We start from the raw sequence: 25,750 nt of genomic DNA on the forward strand, positions 1-25,750 counted from the left end.
CTGTTATTACAGAAATATTAGTATCTCAAAATCAATAAAGTGGGTATTGAAATATGCTTATATTCGTAATATGCTTATATCGCTAGATGTTATCATTGAGATTAATTATTTATAAGATAGCTTTCAAGCGAATTCTTATTTTATTGTCAAATAATAAATTTTATTGCAATTAAGTATCATTAGAAAATTACATAACTATAGATAAAATATTATATAATATATTGTACGTGATGTTTAAAATCATACCTAATGAATGGAATAATGCTTATGACCTGCAGGCAATATTTGAAATTTATTATCGTTGTATAGCATCTGCTATGATTAATCGAATTAATATTTACGTAACTTGACGAAAAACGTGATATTACGAGGTAATTTTGAAAAACTCGAGCGAGATTGTACTTGTAATTCCCTGACTGACTTGACATTTACGGAGATCGTCGGTCGGAAATTCTGAACGTATCGGGAGAAATCCCAAAACGTTCGCCCGACGTATAACGCATTTCCTGCAATAATGGCTCTCGAATAATTTAGCCGCTTTAATAATGCGTCCATTAATATCGTTACTTTTATTATATTATCGCGCTCTGATTCAAGCCCGCACTCCGATGCGCGATATGCGCCACCCCCCTGGAACGATATTCCGTCCGTTTTTGAAAAATTCATGGATCTGGCTAATTGCGCGTTGGGCGAGTTTATTCCTCCTATTTCGCCGCGTTTCGCATAATAATTTGTCGTGACGCAGTCCCCAACGAGTGCGGTACTCGATGCAATTAGCTCGACTGCTAATTACGACTGTTTCTTTGTTATGTCGCTTCGTTTTTCGGCCAAACTCATTTCCCGACCATATTGCGCCAGCTAGATGATAGTAGAAAAATATAGATAAAACGTGAGGTTATTCCATCTATTTAGTTATCCTTGTAGCTTTTCTTATATATATTTCTCTCTCTCTCTCTCTCTCTCTCTCTCTCTCTCTCTTATTAACTCATTTTATTAACAAAATGTTTATAACAAAATGATATCCCTTACTTCAAAAATGATATAATTCAAAAAATTAAGTTTCCCAGGAAAAAAAATAATAATTTTTCAGATTGACAGAAATTTATTAACTAAATAATATCGCAAAAATATTTCTTAACTTAATCAAATGTCGTTTTTGTTATTTTCGTTTCACAGTCTTTAAAAAAAAACATCCTTTTTGAGTTGTAATGATTTTGATGATTTTTTTAAAACCATCCTTTTTAATTTGTAGTGATTTTGATAAGTTTTTATGAAGTTATTATAATTATTTTGATGATTAATAAAGTAATATTTACTTATTTCGCGTGTATTTGTGAGTATTAAAATAAAATTCTAATTTTAAGGAGTATTCATCTATTAATAGCATGAAAATGATCTCGCCATCAGTTTCTTAATAAAATTTCATCTCTTAAGAATGCAAGCTATAATTTGGAAACCACAATGATGCGGTATACTGTAGTACGTGCCAATAAATCTAGTAGGATACCCGAGTTCTCTGCTATCGTGCCCTATTTTATCCCTTCACGCTATTCCTTCCACTTTATACATTAAGACGAGCGACGTTGAAAGAGCAGCGATTTTCCGCGGTGATTTTAATTAGTTTCGAGGCTCATTAATTCTATATCGCCGCGCAAGAATGATTTTGCATGAAAAGACCGTTTTGTGCAATATTATTTAATATAAGCATTGTGTTATAATAATATTCCTTTAATTATTTTCACACTATGGATAGCTTGTGATCATTACACCGATTTATTAAACGAGTAATGCCGAAATATGTTGCCAACGTATGTTACATGTTGAAAGGATTTTGTTCATGAATTTAGACTAAACTTTTTTCATACAAACATTAAATTACGATTAATTCATATTCGGTTTAATTCAGTTTAATGCTTTTCTGATATTTTGAATGATGCTGTCTGATATTTTGAAAATATCTTATATTAACCAGGATTCGGTCGTATTTAAAATAAAGTTATTTAAAATATATATTGTAAATAAAAAATAAAAGAGTTATTTAATATTCTTTATTTTAAATAACTTTTTCTGACCTATTTCTTATTTAATATTTTAAATAAATTTGTGGACTTTATTTTATATTTTTTATTTTAAATAAGTAATAATTATTTCACCGAGCACTGATATTAACACAAGCAATCTTAATTAGTATTTTGCGGTTCGTACATTTATTATTCACCATCTGACTGAAACTACACTAAAGCACGAACTGAATCGCATATTTTTTTACCGTAAACGTGCCGATATAAAAACACCTATTAAAGTTGAAGTACTTTGTTTTTGTGGTTTAAGTTTTTATCTATAACAACTATGCAATAATAATTGTATGTATTTATCAAGCAGAAGACTAATGTTCTTACACGACGGTACTATGCCATCGGTGGACTGGAACGTCAAAATTCGCGCATTGTGCCGTCGGCGGACCATAAATGTTCAAATGCTTATAGCCGCAGAATTACGCTTATACAATTCTCGTGAGCATCATTTGTTCTTGTTTAATATTTGATAAACAACAAGAATGAAATGATTCTTAAGCGCCGTAAGTATGAATCAGAACCGCAGTTTATGTCTTGCATGTCAATTTGCTTACTTCTTTTAAAAGATACTTCTTAAAAAAAAAAAAAAATTACTTTTAGTTTTTTAAATATTCATTGTATTTTTTAAATATTCATTGTCATAAGATCCGTTTTAATATTCAAGACATGAAGTTTCATTTATTATATTTCCGAATTCTCTAATATTTGTAATATCTTTGAAAATTTAATGAAGTATAAATTCATTCTGCTGCATATTTCCCGTGATGTCTATTAATAACACAGATTTCGATTACTCGAATGAATCTAAACGTATGGATTACACGCATGCATATTTACGCGAATGTGCCTCTACATCGAGGATGGGTTGGACGCATCGAGCGAGCTCTCAATCCAACGGATGCATTTAGTGCATCGTGATGACATGAAAAGGCGAAACCGATTTCATTCAGCTAATACCCTTTAGTTCCTATATTCCAAATTCCCCAGTATGAATAAATCACAGGCTCCGACTACCATATGACGAGTTTGACTCGTGTCGATCGTCCTTTTTCGCGAAATTGACAAGAAACGTAAAGTGTCCAGAATAAAATTTCAACTGAAGAACGAAATATTAGGTTTTGCAAAAGTTTGTGGAATTATTGAAGTTACTAGAATTTATTGTAAAAAATTTTTTTAGCTATTTGTTTGTTATTATAATGTTAGATACTAACTGCATTATTTATATATTATATATATATATTATATATATTATATATTATATATATATATATATATATAAATTCTATTTTTTGACTATCCAATTTTAATTTATTGCTTTAATTTTAAAGCATGATGAAATATATGTTTGCCACTATTTCTTATTTATTTATAACTAAAAGAAGAGTAGCATTGAAGCTATAATGATTATACGTGAAATTTATGACAGTGAAACGTGAAACTTACAACAACGAATCTGATTCTAAAAGTTTCATAAGTGACTTTAATTAATTTAATGAGTGATTTAAGACAGTTTGTTCTAACGATACTGATTTTAATAAAAATTAAAATAAGAAACGTCGGTTAAATATTAAATTTCAGCCAAGAAATACTCTCAGTGTAAATACATTATTATAACGTTGCCGAGCAATATTATAATAAATACATAATTAATAAATTTTACAATAAATTCTAATGACGTCTAGAATGGTGACTCCATAAATTTTTATACTTAATATAGTATATGTCAAACAATAAATTTTAAGATTGCAAATTATTACTCATTAAAATTACGTAATTATATAGATAAGATATAAAAAGAGAATTCTTATTAATAAATTAGGTACTTATTTTAGACATTGATTGATAAATTTAAATTCGAACTGTTTTGCTGCTTAATCGATATTCTTTTGAATTGACATGAGAGAATAAAATAGAGCCTGTTCGGTCGAGGACTGCTCTCTAATTAGGATTAAAATAAATTATACAAACATGGCATAGCTGTCATTCCATTTATTCTTATCAAAATCGATCGGTAACTATTGCATCGTGAATTTAATTTTAAACACGCAGTCATTATTTATTATGAGACTAAAATAGGTTACATAAAACACTAAAGATAGAACGCTCAGTGTGAGAAAAGTAAAGCGACACACACACACACACACACACACACACACACACACACATACGCACACACACTCGCTCACTCACTCACTTGACTAAGGCCGCTAAAGCTATTAGTGTTTAAAAGTTGCGCGAGATCCCGGGAGTAGATAAAATAAACAGAACAAGAATACAGGAGTGCTCTTTTCGAACAGTCTATTATAGCTATATGTGCAATACTTTACGCCGCCGCGGCCTGCCCGATCGACCGCGTGAAAAATCGCTTTTCTCAAGTAAGCCCTCGCTTACCGTGTCGCGATATATTTCCCAGGACGACGACGCCATTTCCGAGCACTCACGGGTAATCGGTCGACAACGCGGTTCTCGGGATACGAAAAGATATTGGAGCACCGTAAAGCGCGATGTTAATTGTCGCGAACGTTGGAAAACGTCGAAAGCCAGCGTTTCTTCAAGGGTCGCGGCCGGCGCCGGTGTTGCTTTATCGAAGAAACAGAAGAGTAAATGGAAGAATAAACAAGTATTCAAGGAATTGCTCTCAACGGATAGAAAAGGAATCCCCGCCCTGGTTAGTTCTCCGCGTCTTGAAGACCGTCATAACGTCGCATTATTATTCCATTAAGAGACAATGGTGACGTTTTCGCTCGTAACTCGATGAAGAGATGATTGAAGAGCTCAAAAAGAAAAGTTAAATCCAAACTTCTGTCCTTCTATACTGAGATCTAATTTATGGGACTAGGGAAGATGTTTTAGCTTGAAAATTGAGGAAGCTTTATATATATTTCATACAGCAAGATTTTGCGAATAGTAGAAAAATATAGTTTTAACTTTTAAAGTTTGTTTTCACAATATGTGATTATCTACATAATAAAGATAAAAGTTACTAAGAGATTCAGCAATGAAATTCATTCATGGATTTCTTGGTAACCTTAAGGGGCCTATTCTGTAACTCTTAACGACTACTGTAAAGAATTGTAGAATAGACCCCTTAATCTTTGGGGTTAGTAACCATATATTGTGAAAACGAAGCTAAGTAAGATAGGTGATTCAAAGATACGCAAGTTGATAGATGGAGTGCTCACAGAACACACCCCAAAAATTATTTAAATTTTATAATCTTACTTTAATAGTATATTATGTTAGGTAATTTTATTAACATCACTTATACTCTTATGAAATAAAGAAATAAAAATAATGAACTTTAAAACTTTTGAACATCTGGGCAATACCGTTTATTTTTCTCTTCTAGAACAAGGTTTTAAGAAAAGCTACACCCCTGGGATATTGTGATTTATCCATTTAATATAAAATTTGATTAATTTATATTTTAGAATATTTGAACTCGTGTAAAATATAGAACTACTATAAATCGGGATGTTGAATGCACTTCAGTTATTATACTTTTCGTTTTAATGAGCAGACTTAAAAAATTGATCTCTCCTTAACTCAAGGTTTCTCTCAAATTGACGGCAGCTAGAATCTCGGTTAAATGATCGAGAATTCTGTGTGCCTCTTTATCCCCTTCTCTTCAATCCTCTTACTGCGCGATGGATCAATTAATTATACGACTGACAATGACGGAGCCCGGAGAGGAGAGTTCTTTTTGAAAATATACTCCGTCAACAATTCGCCGCGCTCGGTGATTTATGATTTCCGGATTTCTCACGCAGGCTGAATCCACGTCCGGAGACGGATTCAACATCCGGAAAAGCGACTCGTCGGCCAAACTCCGGTGGCGGGTGGACGGCCGTGGAAATGGGATAATTTTTCGGGTACGAATTCGGGGCCGGTAATAAGGACATCAATCAGTCACGCCTAATAAAGCAACGGGGTTGGTGATAAATGGCGCAATAGAAATGGTTTGCGTTTGCGCGCCGGATCAAGTCGAGAACGAAACGATAGCAGTTCTCAACAATCTCAAGGCTACGTTTGCCTGGAACTATTGTACAAGCAGCTCGGCACGTAATTCGAAAAATTAAACGAAGAAGAGAGAGGAGAGAAATGGAAGCGAAACGGTTAGAACGAAAGAGAGGAAAGGATTTATGTTACTGTAGATGAAAGGGCGACCATGTATATATAGATCTATACCGAGCCGGTGCTGAATAATGCAGTCTCTGACGTAATCTTTGCCATTTTCTCAGATACAATTTCTCGTGGAAACCTCGGGCCCCACGAGACGAAAGAAAGAGAGAAAGAAAGACGCCCGACTCACCTCAATTACATCGATTCCTTTCTGTTTGCTCTTTATAACCAATCTCTTGAGTATACGCTCTTTTTCCTTTCGCGGTCACCATGAGAGAGGGGGACTAGAAAGAAATATATAAGGAAAGCGTATATAGAATGAAAAAGGCAGAATGAGAAAGAGCAAGGATAGGTCTCGTTTTTCGCAAATCAACGATTAAAAATGAGATTCGATATCGGCGCGATTTTTTTTTATCTTTATATATCGTAGCATGGAGGAGGAATTTTTAACCATTATTTGTATGAAACATTTGTATAAAAGTATAAAAGTATATTTTATATACTTTTTTAATGTGATTAAATTGCAATGCGACCGTAATAAATGTGCAAAGTATATACGTTTTAATTATTCTACAAATTTGTTAGAAATTCAAAGGTGTAATATTATTGTTTATAATCAATTCATAAATTAACATTTAACACGACGCATAAATTTAACATTTATTTTTATTCTAATTATTTAGTGCTTAAATATTTCTCTGTGAATTTATATAACATAAGTACATATCTGCTTCTGCGAAATTTTGTTTTAAAACGTTTACAATTATTAATTCCATCATATTATTTGTTTTACTTACTTTTATCTGTCGTTTGCACATGATATTATCACTTGATTAATAAATTCTTATAACTTCCTACTAGACTTTTAGTAGATCTTCTCTAGGAGCTAAAGCTTCTGCCTTAGCCGCGCAAAGATTTATGCGACACGAGAGAGACATATTCGAGAGAAAACTTAAGCTGCCTTAGCGAAATATTCATCTATTCACCGGAAATGAATTTCGTACACTGAGCTCTTACAATACCGCGACCATCGAAGCGGCTGCGACGAGCTCGCAGCAATGCCGGGGGATTTCCTTTGCGCGCAATTCGCGACGTCGAAAGTTTCGGCCCTTTGTCGTGCGACAACAGGCTTCGATTCAGCATTTCGCGTCCACCCCTTGGCAAGCACGCTTTTCCCAAAACTTTTGTCGTCTTGCACGCCGTGCTTTTTCAAACGTGTCATTTTCCTTTACTGCAGAATGGGAACTTCGAAAAGCTGATTTTTGCAAGATTGTGCGTCTTTTGCTCCACTCTCCGCGCCGTGTCGATGAAAGTTATGCGAATGCGTCGTTTCCGCTCGAATAATACCGAATCATCGATTTTGATTTACACATACAAGTTCGCGCTGCCAACAGGTTCATGCTGTTATCGATCGTTTGAAAAATGATATTCTAAGATCGGACACAATCAGTGCACGTTCTTACCCCGAAAGAGTTATGGAGGTTTTTCGATTTTTCCAATTTTAACGACAGTTATGAATGTCCTCTAGGTAACAAATATTTTTTTATTTTTGCAGCTGAATATTTTCTACTTGAAGTAACACGATAATAAAAATATGAAATCTATTCAATAGAAATTATTAAAGTCAAAGAATCAATTGAATCTGTTTGAATAAGAAAGGATGATATTAATATATCCACAGTACAATTTTTATTTAGAATTTTTGTATGTGTATATATATATATATATATATATATATATATATATATATATTTATACAAAGATAAAGCCAAATAATTGGAGTATTTCTTGACTAAAAACTTTTGTTAATTAATTAACAAAATCGTCAGTTTTATTTAATTTTTCTTTTTAGTATTCACAGTTCCCTTTGCATTAATAAATTAATTTTTGAATTATTTTTAAGGATTAATTATGATATATGTTCATAGTTGATTTTGGAGTTTCAAATTAACGTCTAAAAGCTCAAGTAATTAAGATAGCTGTGACTTAATCTTCCTTTTATCTATCTTCTCTCTTTATCTTTTACCTCTTTAGGCATCTTCTCTCTTTTCTCTCTGTTTCGTCGGTACGAGTATAAGGTATGGAAAAGATATTTCATGCGGTCCATTCCTTCCGTCCGTTATTCTCGTGCGCGCAGGCCGGAAGGCAATTACCGGCTGAGAAATGTCTACAAAAGTGGAACGTGCGGGGTGGAAATTTCGGTAGGTCTCGTACCCTTTGTGCTCAGGCCGCATTTTAATTGCCCCTCTGTACCCTTTCTCTTCCTTTTTCTCCATGCTGTGAGAGAGTGTCACAGCCAGACCTTTGCGAGCTCGAGGATGCCATAAAATATGATTATTCGATTGGTGCTGCGAAGAATTCTTCTTAACACTACAAAGTGAAGCAAGTAGAACCAGTAGTAAAGCATTTAATTTAACTTTATTTTGATTGTAACGATATTTCCACATTTTAGTTCAAAACTTATTGTATACTCGCAGAAATTATATTAATGTTCTGATGAGTATTATAGTTAGTGTGTAAAACTCAAATTTTATTTTTGCAATTTAAAAAAATTGTTTAACGAATAATAAATACAATATAAATTACAAATTTTTAGTGGAAAAATATATCTGGAAGAAAAAATTTAGAACATACATACACATAGAAATTATCTATATTCAAATAAAAGAAAAGCAACGAAAAAACATCTGAATAAATATTTTTGCATGTTCTTCCGTTTAATTAAGAATTACGTTAAACATCAAAAAGTTTATCGTTGAAAATTTCGTTACGTCACAAACGCGTATTAATATCTACAAACAAAAATCTCGAAATATAGTTGAAGGAAGGCAAACGCACTTTCCTTTCGCAACCTAGAAAATAAACAAAGAATGATATTTAACTAGAGTCGCTTCTTTTGCGCGTTTCAACAATTCAGCGTCTGGCAGGGAGGTAATTACATAATAAGAAATCCGTCAGAGAATCTCGCGGCAGGTGATCTCAAACAACAGTCTTCCGCGAATAGCCGACCTTCGTGGTTTTCCGGTTTTGTTAATTACACCAGTCAACGGAAGTGTCACCGGCAGAGCTTGGCCGGCACTTCCGCTCGACAACGTGCATGTAGAGCGTCATTGTTCCACGAGAAATTTAATTTAAATCGCAGCTTAACACGGCGTCCGACGCGACGGCTAGTTTTAATACAGCGGCTGTTAAAATTAAACGTAATTTTTTTTCTCGCTATTAGACAACGAAGTTCGCATACTTAATATTGAATTATAAACACTAGACTGCATCATAAGTTATCCGTAGGAATTTATAATTATAATTGTTGTGTTCTGCTAAAAATATTTTTATTTAATGTGAACGAAATTCTTTCTCCATAATATTCATAATATTAAAAAGGATAGATAATAAAAAATATCAACAAATTGTTGATGTTTTTAAATACATTTAAATTATAATTATATTTGCTGTATTTATTATGTAAAACAATACGATGTTTGTGTATCTTAAATTTATTGAATACATCATTTATTCACTAAGCTGACTAAAGTATTTAAAAAATGGTATAAAAAAATGAAAGAAATTGACTCAATTGAATTTTTAAATACAAAAATTTATAAAATATCATAAATAAAAACTTATATTTAGAAGAGGAAGTACAATTGTGTACCATCAATACTCACTATTTTCTAGTACCATCTTAACGTAAGAATCCTTGTAAAAGGATTATTCACAATGGGCGCACGTACACGGCACTCCAAAACACGTTTCGTCTCCGAGTGTCGCTGTGAAAGCAAATCTTGTAAATTTAACCGCGTCTTACAGTGTAATCCGAGTCGGTTTTATTATCCACAAGACAATCTCGCATGCAATCTATAGTGTTCTCCTCTCACCTTACATCGTTGAGATGAGTTTTTTCGATTGTCAAATCCCGCGAATGCAGTTCCATAAAATGGCTTCGAAAGAGTCTTCAGATCCCTTGAATTCCGGATAACTGTCGGGTTAGCACACTGTAATGCGGTTTGTATATCGATAGCTCGTTACATGCTCGGCGAGAGATTCCGAAGCGTGAAAATCGGCAACAGCGACGTTCAGCAGCCTTTCAGATGCAACTGTTGCTGTGCTGCAACCGCCGCCGTCGCTTTTATTTGGCAGATGGCGATATTTCGTTTCGCAAGATATCAGCCACGGCTATAAATCCCTCCGATGCAGAAAATCGTATCGTAAAATATTGAGATACCCGCATTTCCACGTATATAACGTTGTTCCTGCACATTACTGCTTACTGCTCATTCGAGCACATTCGAGATTATGTAAGTTCAACCAATCGAGTGTACAACTACAAGCGAGTGTACGTAATTTAGATCCGTATATTTTTTAAATTTTTTGGGGTGAAATCTCACTCCAAAAAAGTTAAAATACTGTCACTATTGAAAAAGAGTAAAAAATTTGCTCTCTTAAATAAGAGTAGCAGATTTTTACTCTTTATTCTAAAGGAAAGAAATATTATCCCTTTTAGAGTGAAACTCATTCCAAAAGTGTGAAATCTCAATTTAAAAAAGAGTGAAAATCTGCTCTTCTTTATTAAAAGTGCATATTTTTTACTTTTGTTTTAATAGTGGCAGCATTTTAACTCTTTGGAGATTTCACTTCAAGAAATTTAGAGAGTACTATTTGTTGCTACGAATTTAGCTTATTTAACTGTAATTATACTAGAACTTTATTTCTTCCTTTCAATTTACATTGAACCGCTGCTCCATGAGATACTTGTGCAGAAAGCAAAGTTTCTCGATTACAGATCGATTACAAACAGTTTCGGTTCTCTTAATGAAAAGTCAATAAAATGTAGAATAAGGAAAAAGATCGAATATCTAGGAAACTGTACTTTATGTAAATTTACTTTAGTTACAATATATTTGTGATTTGAATTCGAAAGCCAAAACTAAAAAGTATCTCTATTTTTTCAATCTGTATTCTTTTATCTTTCTTTTGAATAGAGAATTTTTGTAATGCACAACTATGAAGACGTTAAAATATCTTAAATTTTCTTTCAGAAAATGGGCAAATCTAAATTCAAATATCACGATGCATGCGCATGACAATGTATATACATTGCTGCTTCATGCTGAGATCGGTGACTCTTACGTTGCGAATTTCTCCATTTCGCAAAAGGACGTGTACTTGTATAAAGTCATTGTAATGTTAGAGTAAATGTAATACATGTTCCTATGACGAAAATGCACAGGACTATCTTATCGTCGACCTGCGCGACTTGAGCGAAATCCGGGCGAGAGAGGAACCGGTCGTGGTGTACCGTAGAATTCCTTCCTCTCATTTTACGACTTTGTGGAAAAGCAAAATGCAAAATGCATCGTCTATGAACTTCGCTAAATCACATCTGTTACGAGGATACTTCTGTAACTACGATAAAAAAAGATGCGCGCACGATAGTAGTCTTATTTTTAAATTCTTTAATATAGTGGTTTTTCGTAGTAAATATAGTGAAAATAAAATAAATAAAATAAATACTTTTTTAATATTACGGGAAACTATTGCAACTAATTAGTACAAATATCATATCGCACTTTGCAAAAAAAGAAAAAGATTATTCTTCATTATATAAGCCGCGACAGCTATTAACATAGATTGAAAAATTTCTATCAGGGATAAGAAATATTAAAGGAGAGAGTACGCCAAGAGATTATTAATGAGTCTTTGTGACTTAAAAGAAGGTTACTCGATAAAAATCTGCATTATTGTTTGAAATGCTCGTCGACGAGCGATCTGTCGAGCGACGGAGTAGAAAGTGTCGTGAACCGTGTTTAAGCAGTCACTAGTAGCATAATCGATTTTCTTCATGCCTGAGTTAATCTTATTGCTGGTTGCTCTTTAAAAAACTACTAGTATTATAATTTTACAAATCAATAACTCTTTAAGAATTTATGTACTACAGTACTTATATAGAACTGGTCATATTGAAAAGTAATATTGGTTATTTTAACATTATTTTAACGCTGACGAGATAATAATATTCCTGCAGAGATATTAATATTAGAATCAAAGCTTTATATTAATGTATTATTATAACAATTGTATTATAAATATAAACGGAATTTTTAAAATGTACGAGGATGTATTTTTCGAATCTTGAATTTATTTATATAATTTGCATATATAAAAACGAGAACCGCGCATATGTTTCGCAATACATCCTATCGTGATAAAATATCATATCAAAAGATTATACTATGGTTAAATTATACAGAACCAAATGGCGAAATCTCGAAAACGTCACACAAATTTTATAATAGATATAGGGATGGGGCAACTGCGAATATTCAAATGGAAAGTTAAATAAAATCATCGATTAATTATCAATTATAGAAGTTTTTATTAATATCTTCAGCAAATACTGCAGTTATTTGGCTTTAAACTACAATAATCAACTACAATAATCAACTACAATAAAGAACGCCGGATTTCTGAAACAAATTTTTCAAAAAAATCTGTTTTTAAATAATTTTTTAGCAATCCAGCATTTTTTTTGAGAATTTCGATAGCTCCCTAAAGAATTCTATCGATTGTGCTATATAGATCAAAGTGCTAAATTGAAAGATAAAAAAGTTATAGTCCTTAAAAGTTTCAGAATTGTGATGTTGTCCCTCCGTTACTTCAAATGATATTTTCACCGCTTTAATCAACGGAATTCTTTTTAAAATGGATTGAAAACTTTTCGGAAATAATCAGAATTCTGCTTATTTTTTCCAAATTTTGAAAAAAGAAGGCATCACAAGAGGTATAATATGAATATCTCAGGGAAAATAGATACGCGAAAATCCCGAGATTGATAAAATATGGAGTTACGATATCTGGAAATCTTGTCAGTGATATTAAAAAGAGCTTTTGACATTCTCTCGAGGGATATGAGGATCGTTGTATGGACTGCCTAAAAAAATCTATAACTCTTTGTTATCCGATGATTCCTCTTTGCTTCATTATTCTTCGTTTTCTCGCGGCGAGGTGGACGCTTTTCTGAATGAGACATCGATGTGTGTTCCAGTACCCGTGGAGTCGATACAGGGGGTGGCGGGTCAGAGGACAATCCTGCCGTGTAACATACAGCCCCGCGAGTCGAATGACGCCGTCTCCATGGTGCTCTGGTTCAAAGAGGACAGCGGCGAACCTCTGTACAGGTAAGCCGCATTGATATTTATGAACGATGTTCCCCGGAGCGCTCGTTCGCCTGGTCTCGACGCGAATCTCTATGGCGCCATAGATTTCAAAGCGGACTTAACCGTTCGAAGAACTTGCCGTAACACGGACAGCGTAGCAAATGCGTAGATCGGGCGGTTATATGCTACGTTAGGGATCTCTTTTTTGATAAATCGTTTTTATTCTTTTTTATAGTGAACATTATCTTTTTTATAGTGAATATAATCTTTGCATTATCAATTTTGATTTAAGTTAGTTGATTAAATTTTATCCCGCATATAAATAAATATATACATTATACTAAGAGAACAGTTTCTTGTATTTGTGACTTTATATATTTTCTTAATTTTGTTACTATAATATTATAATTATTTGATTCTATCAAAAAATATGTATATAGTTGACACTAAAAATGATTATACATTATAATTAAATTGTAGTAATTGCAAGCATTTTTATAATGTTTGCAATTATTACAATTAATAACTATGATTTAACTTTTTGCTATAACTATATATATATTTTTTTAAATAGAATACCTGTAGTTATTATTATACTAATATTACAGTAATAACTATCATTATGTAATTATAATCACAAACACCAAAAATTTTTCTCTCGGTGTATGCGGAATCACAAACATAAATCAGCAACAATTGATTTAGTTTCAAAATTATTCAAAGGCTCTTTTGAATGCAGCAATTGAATAATAGCTCTGACGCGTTCTGTCTATAAAATTCTCTTGTTGTATCTCTATTCTCTCGTGAGAAGACACGCGTTACGTATGCATCGCAAGGCGATTGTGCGTGCATGACATTACATTACACATGTCGTTTTGATTTTCTCGTCGTGACATTACAGGAAGAGTCACGTCAGTCACGAAATAACGTCTTTATCGAGTAAATGTCACGAGTCATTTGCGTCACGTTATGATCGCGTATCAAATTGCGGAATAAAACGTTAATTTGCAATAACTTCGTTCAGTTATTACCGCGACGGCATTGTTCGGTCTTTATTGATATTGCGATGTCAAGTGGCAGCTGTGATATTACTCGTTTTGATATGGATATTCGGTGGAACGTTGTTTAAGCACCGTCGCAGAGAACGCATCTCCTATCGGAATTTTACATGAAAATAATTTAGTAGTTAATTAAATTCGCCGGATGAATTTAATGCTATCGACATTTCATGCGATCTAGCTTCTTGTATTGACATATGTCGAATGTGTCGGTCTCGATTCAAACTATGGATATATCAATAATCATCAATACTGTTGGCTATTCGTTTTGAATTAAATTTAATTTTGGTAAATCTCCATCATCATTATTAAACTGCATTTTCTTGTTACATATTCCATAAAGCTTTTAATCGTATTATTGCCAAAACGCAGCTATTTATTATTTAAAAAGAGGCAGCTGCGAATAAATCTTCTTGAAATAATTTTTTTCGTTTCATTCTTGAGTTTTTAAATATTCTATTTATTGTTTTATATCAAATGATCATTTAGATAAAAGGATTGTATTTTATTCTATACACTCTAAGTATCTATGTTTCTAGTTTCTACTAGAACACAAACCTTTTATGTCCGCAAACGAGAAAGAAATTCCAAACTCTGGCAACTCGGGATGCGATGGCGTGCGCTCCCACCTTTCGATTTCCACATTTCCGATCTTGTTACTTGTATATCCTGTTAGTTTATCGTTCCGGTACGTCGTCACGGTACGAAAGCCTCGAATACGAGGAGACCACGATGGGGCAAGGATTTCGTTAAGCCACAAATCGACCCCGCGTTCCATCTGTTATACGTTACTTCTCTCGACAGCCAATTCGATCCTCGTAAATATCGTCTTTATTGAGCAACCCCATAAAATCCAGATCACCGTTCAAGCTTGAAAGCACCTTGCGTTTTTATCGCGAAAAATACTTCGGCCTTTCTCTGCACATAGAATGTATCACGCAACGCATACATTTTTATTTATTTGCCATTAGATTTTATAGCTAATAAAAAATCACAAAGCTTTCTTTGTGTTACTGTTATATACTTCAATTTTGAAAAATTGTTTGTCACGTAATTAATTTATTTAAAAAATGAAATTATTTTATAATTTATAAAAAACGAAGTTCTATGCCGTGCATAGAATTTTAGCAACATCGTTATTTGATCAAATGTTATTTTATCAAATGTTGCTTGTATAAATTATATTTCATTAACCTTCAATTAATCAATGAATACATGAAAAAAACAATTTTGATGAAGTATTAAAAATTTATTAGCTAGATTCATATTTGAAAATAATTATGTTAGACATGTTAAAAAATAATGTTGTTGACATGTTAGAAAATAATGTTGTTGACATCCAAATAATTACGTTGAAATCTCAAGCATAATGAGCAATGCCGCAAAAAGTTCTGATATTCTAATCAGTTTGAGCATTCCTACATAATTATTTTGATCTAAACAAAATTACTCATATATATATATATATATATATATATATATATATATATATATATATATATAGGATCGCCAGCAGTTACACGAAGCCAGCAGTTAACACTCAACTAACTAACACTGTCAACTGATGATAAAGGTTCTATCAATCAATACTGGATTATCCCTGGCAAATGACAGCCAAAGTTCTGTCAGTCAGTACTGGACTATTACTGGTAAATAACTGGGTCAGTACCATCTGTCAGTACCGGGCCCAAGTTATCATCCAGTATTTAGCCAGTACTGAACCAATAGTTTGCCAGTATTGCGCCAGTGAATTATTACAGTCAGTACTGACCCAATACTGAGCCGATTGTAAAACCCTTATTGGTGTTTTCAAATCTTTGTTTAGTTAAATACTTTTTATTTTAGATACTTTGGGCATCAACGTTTTCAATATTTTTTATTTGATATTTGTGATGCATATAAATCGAGTTTAATTTTTTTAATATTATTTCGAAAAAACAAGAATTTTTATTCTAAAAGAATAAAACTCTTGTTTTTTTTTTCCCAAACGAATGTGCGATTTTTGCGGAATATAGGCTTCTGAAAAAGCATGTATACCAAACGGTCGTGACATTATTATTGGATTTTATAGTTACGAGACTGCGAGTTGAGAGAGCCGACTCGAGCAAAAACCAGTGGCAGTATTGTAAACAGATTTCTCGGACAGCGTGATTGCAGTTGCATCGCCGTAAATAGCGTTTCTTGCACGACCGCGAATTTCTTTTTGTTGTGACATTATTAAGTTACGCAGAGTGTCACGTTTTGCATAATCGCGGCAGGACCGTCGAGAGCATAATTTCGCTGCATAAATTTTGACGGACAGCAAGAATATTGCACTTTATTTAATTCGGTGAGTTATTAACATTGTTACTGAAGGTATTCGGGTTCGATTTTTCTTATAGTATTTTTCAAAAGTAAACATAATATAAATCGCTTATTTGGAATGCATTTTAAAGATTATAGCGTTCAGACAATCTCGGTGTAATTTTAACGTGGTTACAATTTGTAAACTTCTCATGTGAATTTTTATGTTTCTACTCACAGTTAAATATTCATTCCTTTTTACAAGATGTAGGACAAAGTTACTGATGAACGCAGCTCAGTCGGGACAAGCCGGGGATAGAAAACTGTGATCCCCGAGCGAAAGAGAAACGGCATCCCGTTTGAAGGAGTTGCGGTTTTATCTCAGCGGCGATATTTTAGTTTTAACGGTATACAATTGCGGTGTTCTGTGTTGTCGTAAAATGTAGTCGCGGAGGAATCGTCGCGGCAGTAAGCGCCGCGAAAACGGGTTTTCCAAAACCATTCTTCGTCCGCACGGCAACGGATCATTTCCTTGTAGAGGATGCGGAGCTTTAAATTCTCTTTAAAGTCTCAACGTTCGCCGAATGAGCTGCGTTTACTACGAGCGAACGCTCTTTCGCGAATAAAATGATACACTGACCTACTAAAAGCACACGAACTATATACGTTCCCGGATAATGTATGATAAAAATATTAGGATTTATAGGTGACCCGCGCTTAAAAAAATTATGGCGCTCTCCTGTTCGCACAAATCAAAACTCAGTTTCCATATTGTGTTATTTATTGCCTCAAATATTAGATTGCACATGCAATGATTTTTTTTTGTACATTTTATGTTAATATAGATAAATAGAAATTGTGATTTTGCTATCAATTTTAATATTTATTCTTATTGTATCAACATTTCTGTTGGCTAAAAAAACATGTGTTTTTTATGTTTTCCGAATCCACATCTTTTTCCTACAAATCCAAATTTAGTTTTTCGATGTAGGTAGAAAATAATACAGAGTTTAATAATGTTTAACATCATTCTTTAATAATTTTAATAATTGCAAAATTTAGAAAATTATTATAACTGATTACAATTAATAGAGCTAATATTGAAAGATTAAACAATATATATAGGTATACATTTAATAAAATGCAATTTTTATTACGTCAGAATTCACAAGATATATATTTTTGAATAATTTTTTCGATAATTTAAAATAATAGAAAAGTTTAAAATTATGAGAAATATTCTGTGTGCAATAAATTAATAATATTTACAATAATTTAGCTTAACTGGAAACTAATAATATCAAATAGATAAAGTATTTACTATAACATACATGCCTTTGGATGTGAGCCTTTACACAAGAAAATTAATTAAATAAAATAATACTCGCAGGAACGTATTAGTAATAACAATTAACTAATTCAGCGATAATTAAAACAAATTTAATATTAATAATATAACTAATAATATAACAATAACAGATAATACATACAGATAATAGAAGCAAGATAAATTAATCACTAAAATGAAGAATAAGAAATGAAAAGACAGAAAATCGTACACTTAATATTATTTACGCGCAGATTTTATTGTGCCTAAATAGTATAATTAATATTATTTTCAGTTTTTAGTACAGCAACAGCCGCATTTTATATAAAGAAATATAATGAATAATACCTAGGTATAAGAGACATGATTCTTTTAATAATTGGATCATCTTCTAAGCTCACATCGAAGAATCAAGATAAAATAATTTGTAATGTGCATAAACATGAACTTTGACGGCAGTAATTTCACAATGTGAATAATCATGATTGCAGATAGTGGAAAAATAAATAGCGCAAGCTCCAATTACACGCGTCGGTAGATTATACGGCGTAGTCACGCACTTAGCGTCAGACGCATCAGCTAACGAGAGAACGCCACTTGGCGAGGGCGCTTAACCATGCGGGATACTCGTCGCGAATGCAAACGGGCGTGCCCTCAACCCCCTTAAACGCGAGCAACGTGATATCGCAGCCAGGACGCAGTTTTACTCCGTCGCCCTTCACTTCTCATCCCTTTCGTCCTCGCCGTTTCATTCTCCATCTACATCGTCCTTTGAAACGAACACATCGTGATTGCATTTTCGACGACATATACACGAATCCAACGATCCTGCGTTTTACGCAACGGCACGCGCTTCTTTCCTTTCCGTTCAATAAAATCGTTTCTATCTCGTTGCAATCAGTCAGATATAAAATTTCAATTCTGGCAGAGACTCGTACTATTAAACCTCAAATTAATATTCTGATAGAACACAGTAGTTAAATAGAATTCAAATAATATGATTTTGCAATACGACTGTACATCAAATATTTAATCTATGAAAAAATTTTTTGCTTTTCATTATATTTGATCGAAAAATTATCAATGTCTTGATTTTTATCAATCCGGAATGGTTAATTACCTGTTCTTTTTTTACATAAAGGATACTCTGAGGTATTTTTACAATTAAAATTATTATTATTAGCACCTTATATTGTATATTATTTTTTTATTTATTAATATTTAAGAGCATTATGGATATGTTAATTTTCTGAAAAAAGTAAGTAGAAATCAAATAAATATTAAATAAATAAATATTAAACGGAACGAGCACATTAAATAGCTCTTGTGGCAATATTTCTAAAAAAATTAAAATTTTAATTAATATAATGTTTTTTTATTACGAGCTTTTAACAAAATTGCGTATTTAATAATTTGTAAAGAATAGTTATAAAGAAGGAAAAATGTATTAAATAGTATCCATAGAAAATAATATTTTACAATTGACATTTTCTCATCACTGAGATATAAAAACATATCTCAAGCTATTCTTGGATTAAACTTAAAATTCATTAAATTCAAATTAGTAAAAAAAAAATATTGGAAATATTAATGTTTCTAAAACAATTATTAGCACAATATTTTCTGAAACATTTTATTTAAAAGATACGTATTATTTTACAAATAAACTTTTTATGGTCTATCATCGATTAAATTAAATTGCGCTTTTGATTTTTCAGTTTTAAAATAAAATGTTCAATTGTAACAAATATTACAAAAGTAATTAAAATGTCATTAGGAAGTTTTAACTACGCAACACTCCTTAGGCATAAATATTCCATTATCTAACGCGTATCACAGTAAAATTACGGTATTATTAACAAAATTCGTTTGAAATGCACGATCGCTTTTGTGTACTGAAAATTTGCTCGCGTTCGCATATCATAAAAGGCTGATTGTGAGGGGCGATAATTTATGGCTAATTGTTGGATCGAACAATACGTGTTTACGTGTGATATTATAAAGCGACATCGTTACAGCAATAATGCATGTTCCAGACATTATCAATATATGTGTAAATATTTGTTGATGTATGTTTCCTGCTTGGTTACGAAATAATACTCGTTTAACGCTTAATGTGCACATGTATGAAAAGCTTATAATAACGAGCGGTTCTGATCGATTAAAGCCTAAAAATTACCCTGCATATGAAAGCTTGTAAGATAATAACGTCACCTCGTAAGTCTGTTGGCTGAAAATTCTCCAAACCAAGGATATTCTTGTCGAGTTCTTCCCATAAAATATTCTTCTGTTACCTTACCATGTCAGCGTACAGTCCTATCTTAATCCTTTTTCGGTTTACGCTTTTTCGTTGTCCTGCACACGTTGGTAAGAATTATTTCAAAAGAGTAAAACAGGATATTTTTTTTCCTTGTTAACTTGAGTAGCTTGGCAGAGAGGAATATTTAAGTTAATTTCGAGGTAAAAAGAAAAACCTTTGCGGGACCTCATTGCATTTGCATACGTTTTACCGACCATTTTTCTCCAACCGCAAAGAAGGCGACCCGTCGAACGCAGACTCGGTGTGTACAACACACATCTACCTATGCAAATGTCGCCTACCGCAAACGCAAAGTGGAGTAGTCTCTGGTAAGTACACGACCATGTGTACTGTATGTTATTGCAGCCTCTATCGGTGGGATCTCCCGCCGAGTTTCTGCGCACGGGCGCGAATTCCGCGTAATTCCTTCTGGCGCTGACTGGATTAATTGTGCGCGAGAGAAACTTGGCGAGTTTCGCGGCAGGCGGCTGCGAATGCTCGAGGCTGTCCCTCTTCCCGTCGAACAGGAAGTGCTGATCGCGCTGACATGCTGATGGGGTTGACACCAGGTGTTAACGCCGCAACTCGTGGCGTCACCGCGCCGTTGTGGAAACGATCTCAATTGGTGCTGGGATTACGTCAAGTCTGCTATTCTATCGTCAACGAGAAGCGACAACGTTTGTCTTAGGAATTATTGCATTATTGTTGACATTAATAGAATTGTTTTACTTTTGCATCGCTAAAATTGAATCTTGCAGGAATGCCTTACTACAGAAAAAATTCATAGGAGAAGAATAAATACAGTATAATAATAATTTATAGAAAAATGATGGCTAGACGTCCTATTTTTGTTATTATTACTACTATAATATTAATAATATTAATAATAATATTAATAATAATTATTATATTTATAATTATATCAAAAAATATATATAGTTGGAACTAAAAGTAACTATAAATTGTAGATAATTTGTAGTGGTTACAATCATTTCTTTCTCTCTAGAAAAGAACAATTTTGCTGAAGTATCTGAAGATTTATGTAGATACAGAACTGAAACAAATAATTTTGTTGAACCATCAAATTAATTATAGGAACATAAGTAATGCAAATAGTATTGAAATTATAATAACTAGCTCGATAGTCTAACAAAATTATTTTCAGATTTGTATTTATCTAGATTTTTAAGTACTTCAACCAACTCAACTATCTTACATTAATCATAATTATTTTACTACGCAATTATAGTCACAAATATTAAATTTTTCTCTCAGTATATTTCCCCAATTTTCTCTTGCAAATTTCTTTCTCGTTAAAAAGGCATTTGTGCGAAATTTAATTCTAGCGATGCAAAAGTTCTTTTCGTGTATACGTGAGAGTATACCCGCTCAAAGTTGAGACGAAAACTATCAAGATCTTGAACTTTAATTTTCGAATCTGTTCTATTTATTATTAAGCGCTGTAAAGTCTTTACTGTCAATTGTCAGGATGCGGTCAAAGTCTCGCTTTGAAACATTTCATTGATTAATCAGAGAAAAAATTTTACCAATCAAAAAATGCTTCAAAGCATTTATTGCATTACATTAACCCTTAAACTTATCTTAAATTAAATTATTTCGTTAAAATGAAACGTAGGATCGAACATAATCGTGCAAGATTACTGTTTGTGAAATCATTCGTTATTACAAAACTATTTCCACGAAGGGATTACGAATCTCACATATGAGTATCATCTGATATATCGATACTGCTTGCAACGCCAAGTGTCGCCGGTACCGCAATCAGTTAAACGGAACCCCACGAGGAAGCGTTCTCGATCGACGAGTCAATTGTCCTCTGCTTTCTCGTCCCTATTGTGCGGTCAACTTACATAGCATAGACAGATGAACGCGCGTATCTCTCTTTGTGCACGTGTGAGTACACGTGTACGTGTGAACGTGTCGCACGTGGCCGGATGCACGTACCACCGGCTGAAATTATCGCGCTATTGTCCGCGTAGTTACGCGACATAATGGCGGATTTCTCGTTGCGATACGCCCGAATCGGCAAACCATGCTGTTCGTTATTACGCGCAATTTTTACGCGTCGTTATCCTCCCTATTGACACTCGCTGGATTAAAATAACTACGCTGACCGACCGGAATAAAATGATGACCACGCGAAACAAAGAGGTCATTATCCATGGCTATTCGTGAGGTCGATTGCGACATTAATGGCGATAGATTAAAACTAAGCGGACACCATATTTTCAAATGATAGGAACAATAGCTAGCGTTTTATCAATTAATTTATGAGAACCAATAAATAAGTACTCGCTGTTTTTTAAAACGATTATAGAGCGATATAAGCTTTATTGGAAAGCGATTCAAAGTTATATTTATCTTATACCGAAGTCCCTAGTATCGTTATTTGAACTATAAATTATTGAAATTTGTTGCAAAATATAGGAGCTTATTTAACAAACGCAGAGGAACGTAATTACGGTTATACGGTTACGTAAAATATGGTTTATTATACGATTATAATAGTAATTAAAGCCGATGCGTGTAAATCAATTTAATCGGTAGGATAATAATTAAAAAAGATATCTAATCCTATACAGAGTATGGATATACTATACTTCGAGGTTAATACTGTCCAGTGAGCGAAGATGTTGTCGATACCGCAGTCTGACCACACTCGTTCCTCGACCACTAGCGGATTCCAATGCCCGCTACTACTGTGGAGCAACCGCACCGAGTGAACCAAGTCTACGAACACCAGTGTGCGACATAGATTTTGCCATAACCGAGATGGGAATAGATACGACCAAAGTGTAATCGTATAAGCTTCTCCTAACCGTGAAAGTTAAGGAACTCTAAATTGATTACACGCTACAATGTCAGTAGAAATGTAATGAAAATCATAACTCGTGTCGCCCCGAGCACGAAATAATTTACCGAGTGCTCGTGGTGTAAAATGAAAAGAAATGATATACAGTTGGAAAATTTGTGTTAAATCTAACATATCTGACGTGCCTCAAAATTTTTGTGTTAATTTAACATAAAACGATTACGTCAAGAAGTAACATAAATATTATATACATATTAACATAAAATATAACACAGATAATTTATGAACAAATTGTGAAAGTATATTTTTTTAGTAAAATTATTATTTATAATATATTAACATTAATGTATTTTATTCATTTATACTGGAAAAACAATTTTAGTTCTTTCAGCAACTATATTAGTTGAGGTATTGTTTAACAGCAACCAAATATTTCATTTAAATAACTAAAAATTTAGTTGCTTTTGCAAAATATTTTCTCTGTTATTGTAAATAACAAAAATATTTGTGTATACCACTAAACAATTCAGTTCACGTAAAATTACAGTTTTGTTCGATATATTTCAACTAAATTTCTGTTGTTACAGTAAAATTTTGGTTTATAGAATAAAACATTTTTTCTAGTTTATCTTAGAATTTACGTTTTAAAATACATTATTTTTACAATATATGTTATATTTTATAATATATGTATTTTAAGTAATGATTCACTTACCCAATACATAAATTGTATTATTTTAACATTGAGAAACATTGAGTATCAATTTAATACAAAATGTGCAAATAAAATCACGCGTTAACCTAATACTTGGATGAGTTAAAAATTTAACACAAAAATTTTCACGAAAACTGGCAATATAAAATTTATTTTTAGTATTTAGAGCGATATTCGTGAAATTTAGAATCAATCAGAAATTTTAGATATTTATTAATATATTTTGCATATTAATAGGTATTCAAAGAGTAAAACAGAAGCAATGAAACATAAACTGATTATTTCCATATAGCTAAATTAACTCGGTCGACCATAAAATCGGTCTTTGAAAGACGTACCGTTAAATCTAATACTAATTAGGTGTGAAACGCAGCAGCAACGATAGGAATGTCATAATGCGTTTGCATATAGATATGCGTATGCATATAGAGAAATCAATAGATCCAACAAAGCAGCGAGTTACCGTCGATCGCAATTTCATTCGACGAAAATCTGTTAGCCGAAATTGCTACAAAGACACCCGTAATGGGTGCAACCACGTCATTGAAGTTCTGCGGGCGGGCGGGTGGGTGCCAATCCGGTCCGGTCCAGGTATTTAGTCATCATTGCGGTTCCGACCTCATTCGGCTCGCGCGACTGTCGAACGGCAGAGATTCGGCGATAACTGAGAGCGTCGGTCGTAGGAACATCGAAATCGTTCGTCCTGATGATCCACCATAACCGATCCACCTACCGGTAGATGTATATGGCGACCGGTTGACTATACGGATATTCGCCGGTCGACGACCTCGTTTACAGCCGCGGCCGCGATATCGTTGCGGTTTCTATCGGTCACGAGCGCGTTTCCTACATCTAATAAATGATGTCAATCCCAGGGTATAGCCGATACTATGCTGGGTGCGGCGCGCTCGATAAATCATATGACCGCCCGTTCACGATCGTATCAAGTATTTGCAATTTGCGATATCATAACCCTCCCTCCTCCGTCTGACCGTTTAGTATGAAATTAATTCCCTGCCCCCCGGACTACAAATGATCATGTAGTGACCTATTTACCCGCACTCGCGGAATGGATCGGTCTTTCGTTCGCGCATTTCCCGATGCATCCTGGAGCGCGTTAAAATCAGGCTTACCGTTTTGTACCCATTAACTTTTCACTTAGCTCATTTAATTGACATCTTGAAAAGCGAACAGTTCCGCTCGACAACCCGGGAGATGGACGATTGATAGTTAAGAGTTTGGAAATGCCGATACAATCGCGAATCGAGAGTCTCGAGTTAAGAGAGTTGAGAGACTCTCTTGAAAAGTTTCGAGTCGGGAATTTGGAACACGCGAATATTTCCATCCAGAATTCTTCCTTTCAAAAGGTATATAGGCGTTGCGGGAGTTGGCGTACAATCTCTCGCGTTTTCTTTCATCGTAAACCGGCCATAACGACGACGTTTGCATCAGCGATTCTTCAGAAAATGCAATCGACGTTTCGAATACGAGATCGACAGAAGTGGAGGAAAAAAAATAGACATCGCTCGTTCGCTCGTTCGCTCGCTCGCTGCGCCGTCAAGTTTTTCGCCGCATTTCCCGTCGATAAACGTTAAATGCAACCGGCTTGACGCGCATTACGGAAACGCACGTCAACCGTTCGGGCGAACGTCAAAATCGATTCTTTCGCTCTCGCATAATGCCGCGCTTGTGCATGATCTGACAGTACTTCTCCCACTTTTTCCCTTTCTCTCCGGCCGTTTGTCATGTATATATATTTTAACACGCACACGCAGCACCGACGAACAACTGGCAAGGATTCAAACGTGTTTATCCCAAGTTTTCACCACGAGCGATTTTAACCGCGGCGAGATGACGGGAAAAATAGTGCAGCGCCGAGTTTTG

The 25,750-nt window shown here is 33.7% G+C and overlaps 1 protein-coding gene across 2 annotated transcripts in view; it reads left to right on the forward strand.

Annotated features, from left to right (window-relative positions):
- LOC105144851 (nephrin) overlaps positions 1-25,750 on the forward strand; it is a 275,992-nt gene that overhangs the window by 57,678 nt on the left and 192,564 nt on the right. For both annotated transcript variants that reach the window (XM_087415783.1, XM_011054062.2), the window contains one exon: positions 13,240-13,372. In XM_087415783.1, coding sequence (XP_087271909.1) covers positions 13,240-13,372 — 133 coding nt within the window. The remainder of the gene's footprint in view (positions 1-13,239; positions 13,373-25,750) is intronic.

This window comes from Acromyrmex echinatior, chromosome 18, assembly GCF_024713525.1.
Source record: "Acromyrmex echinatior isolate Ae372 chromosome 18, ASM2471352v2, whole genome shotgun sequence".
Taxonomy (NCBI): Eukaryota; Metazoa; Arthropoda; class Insecta; order Hymenoptera; family Formicidae; genus Acromyrmex; species Acromyrmex echinatior.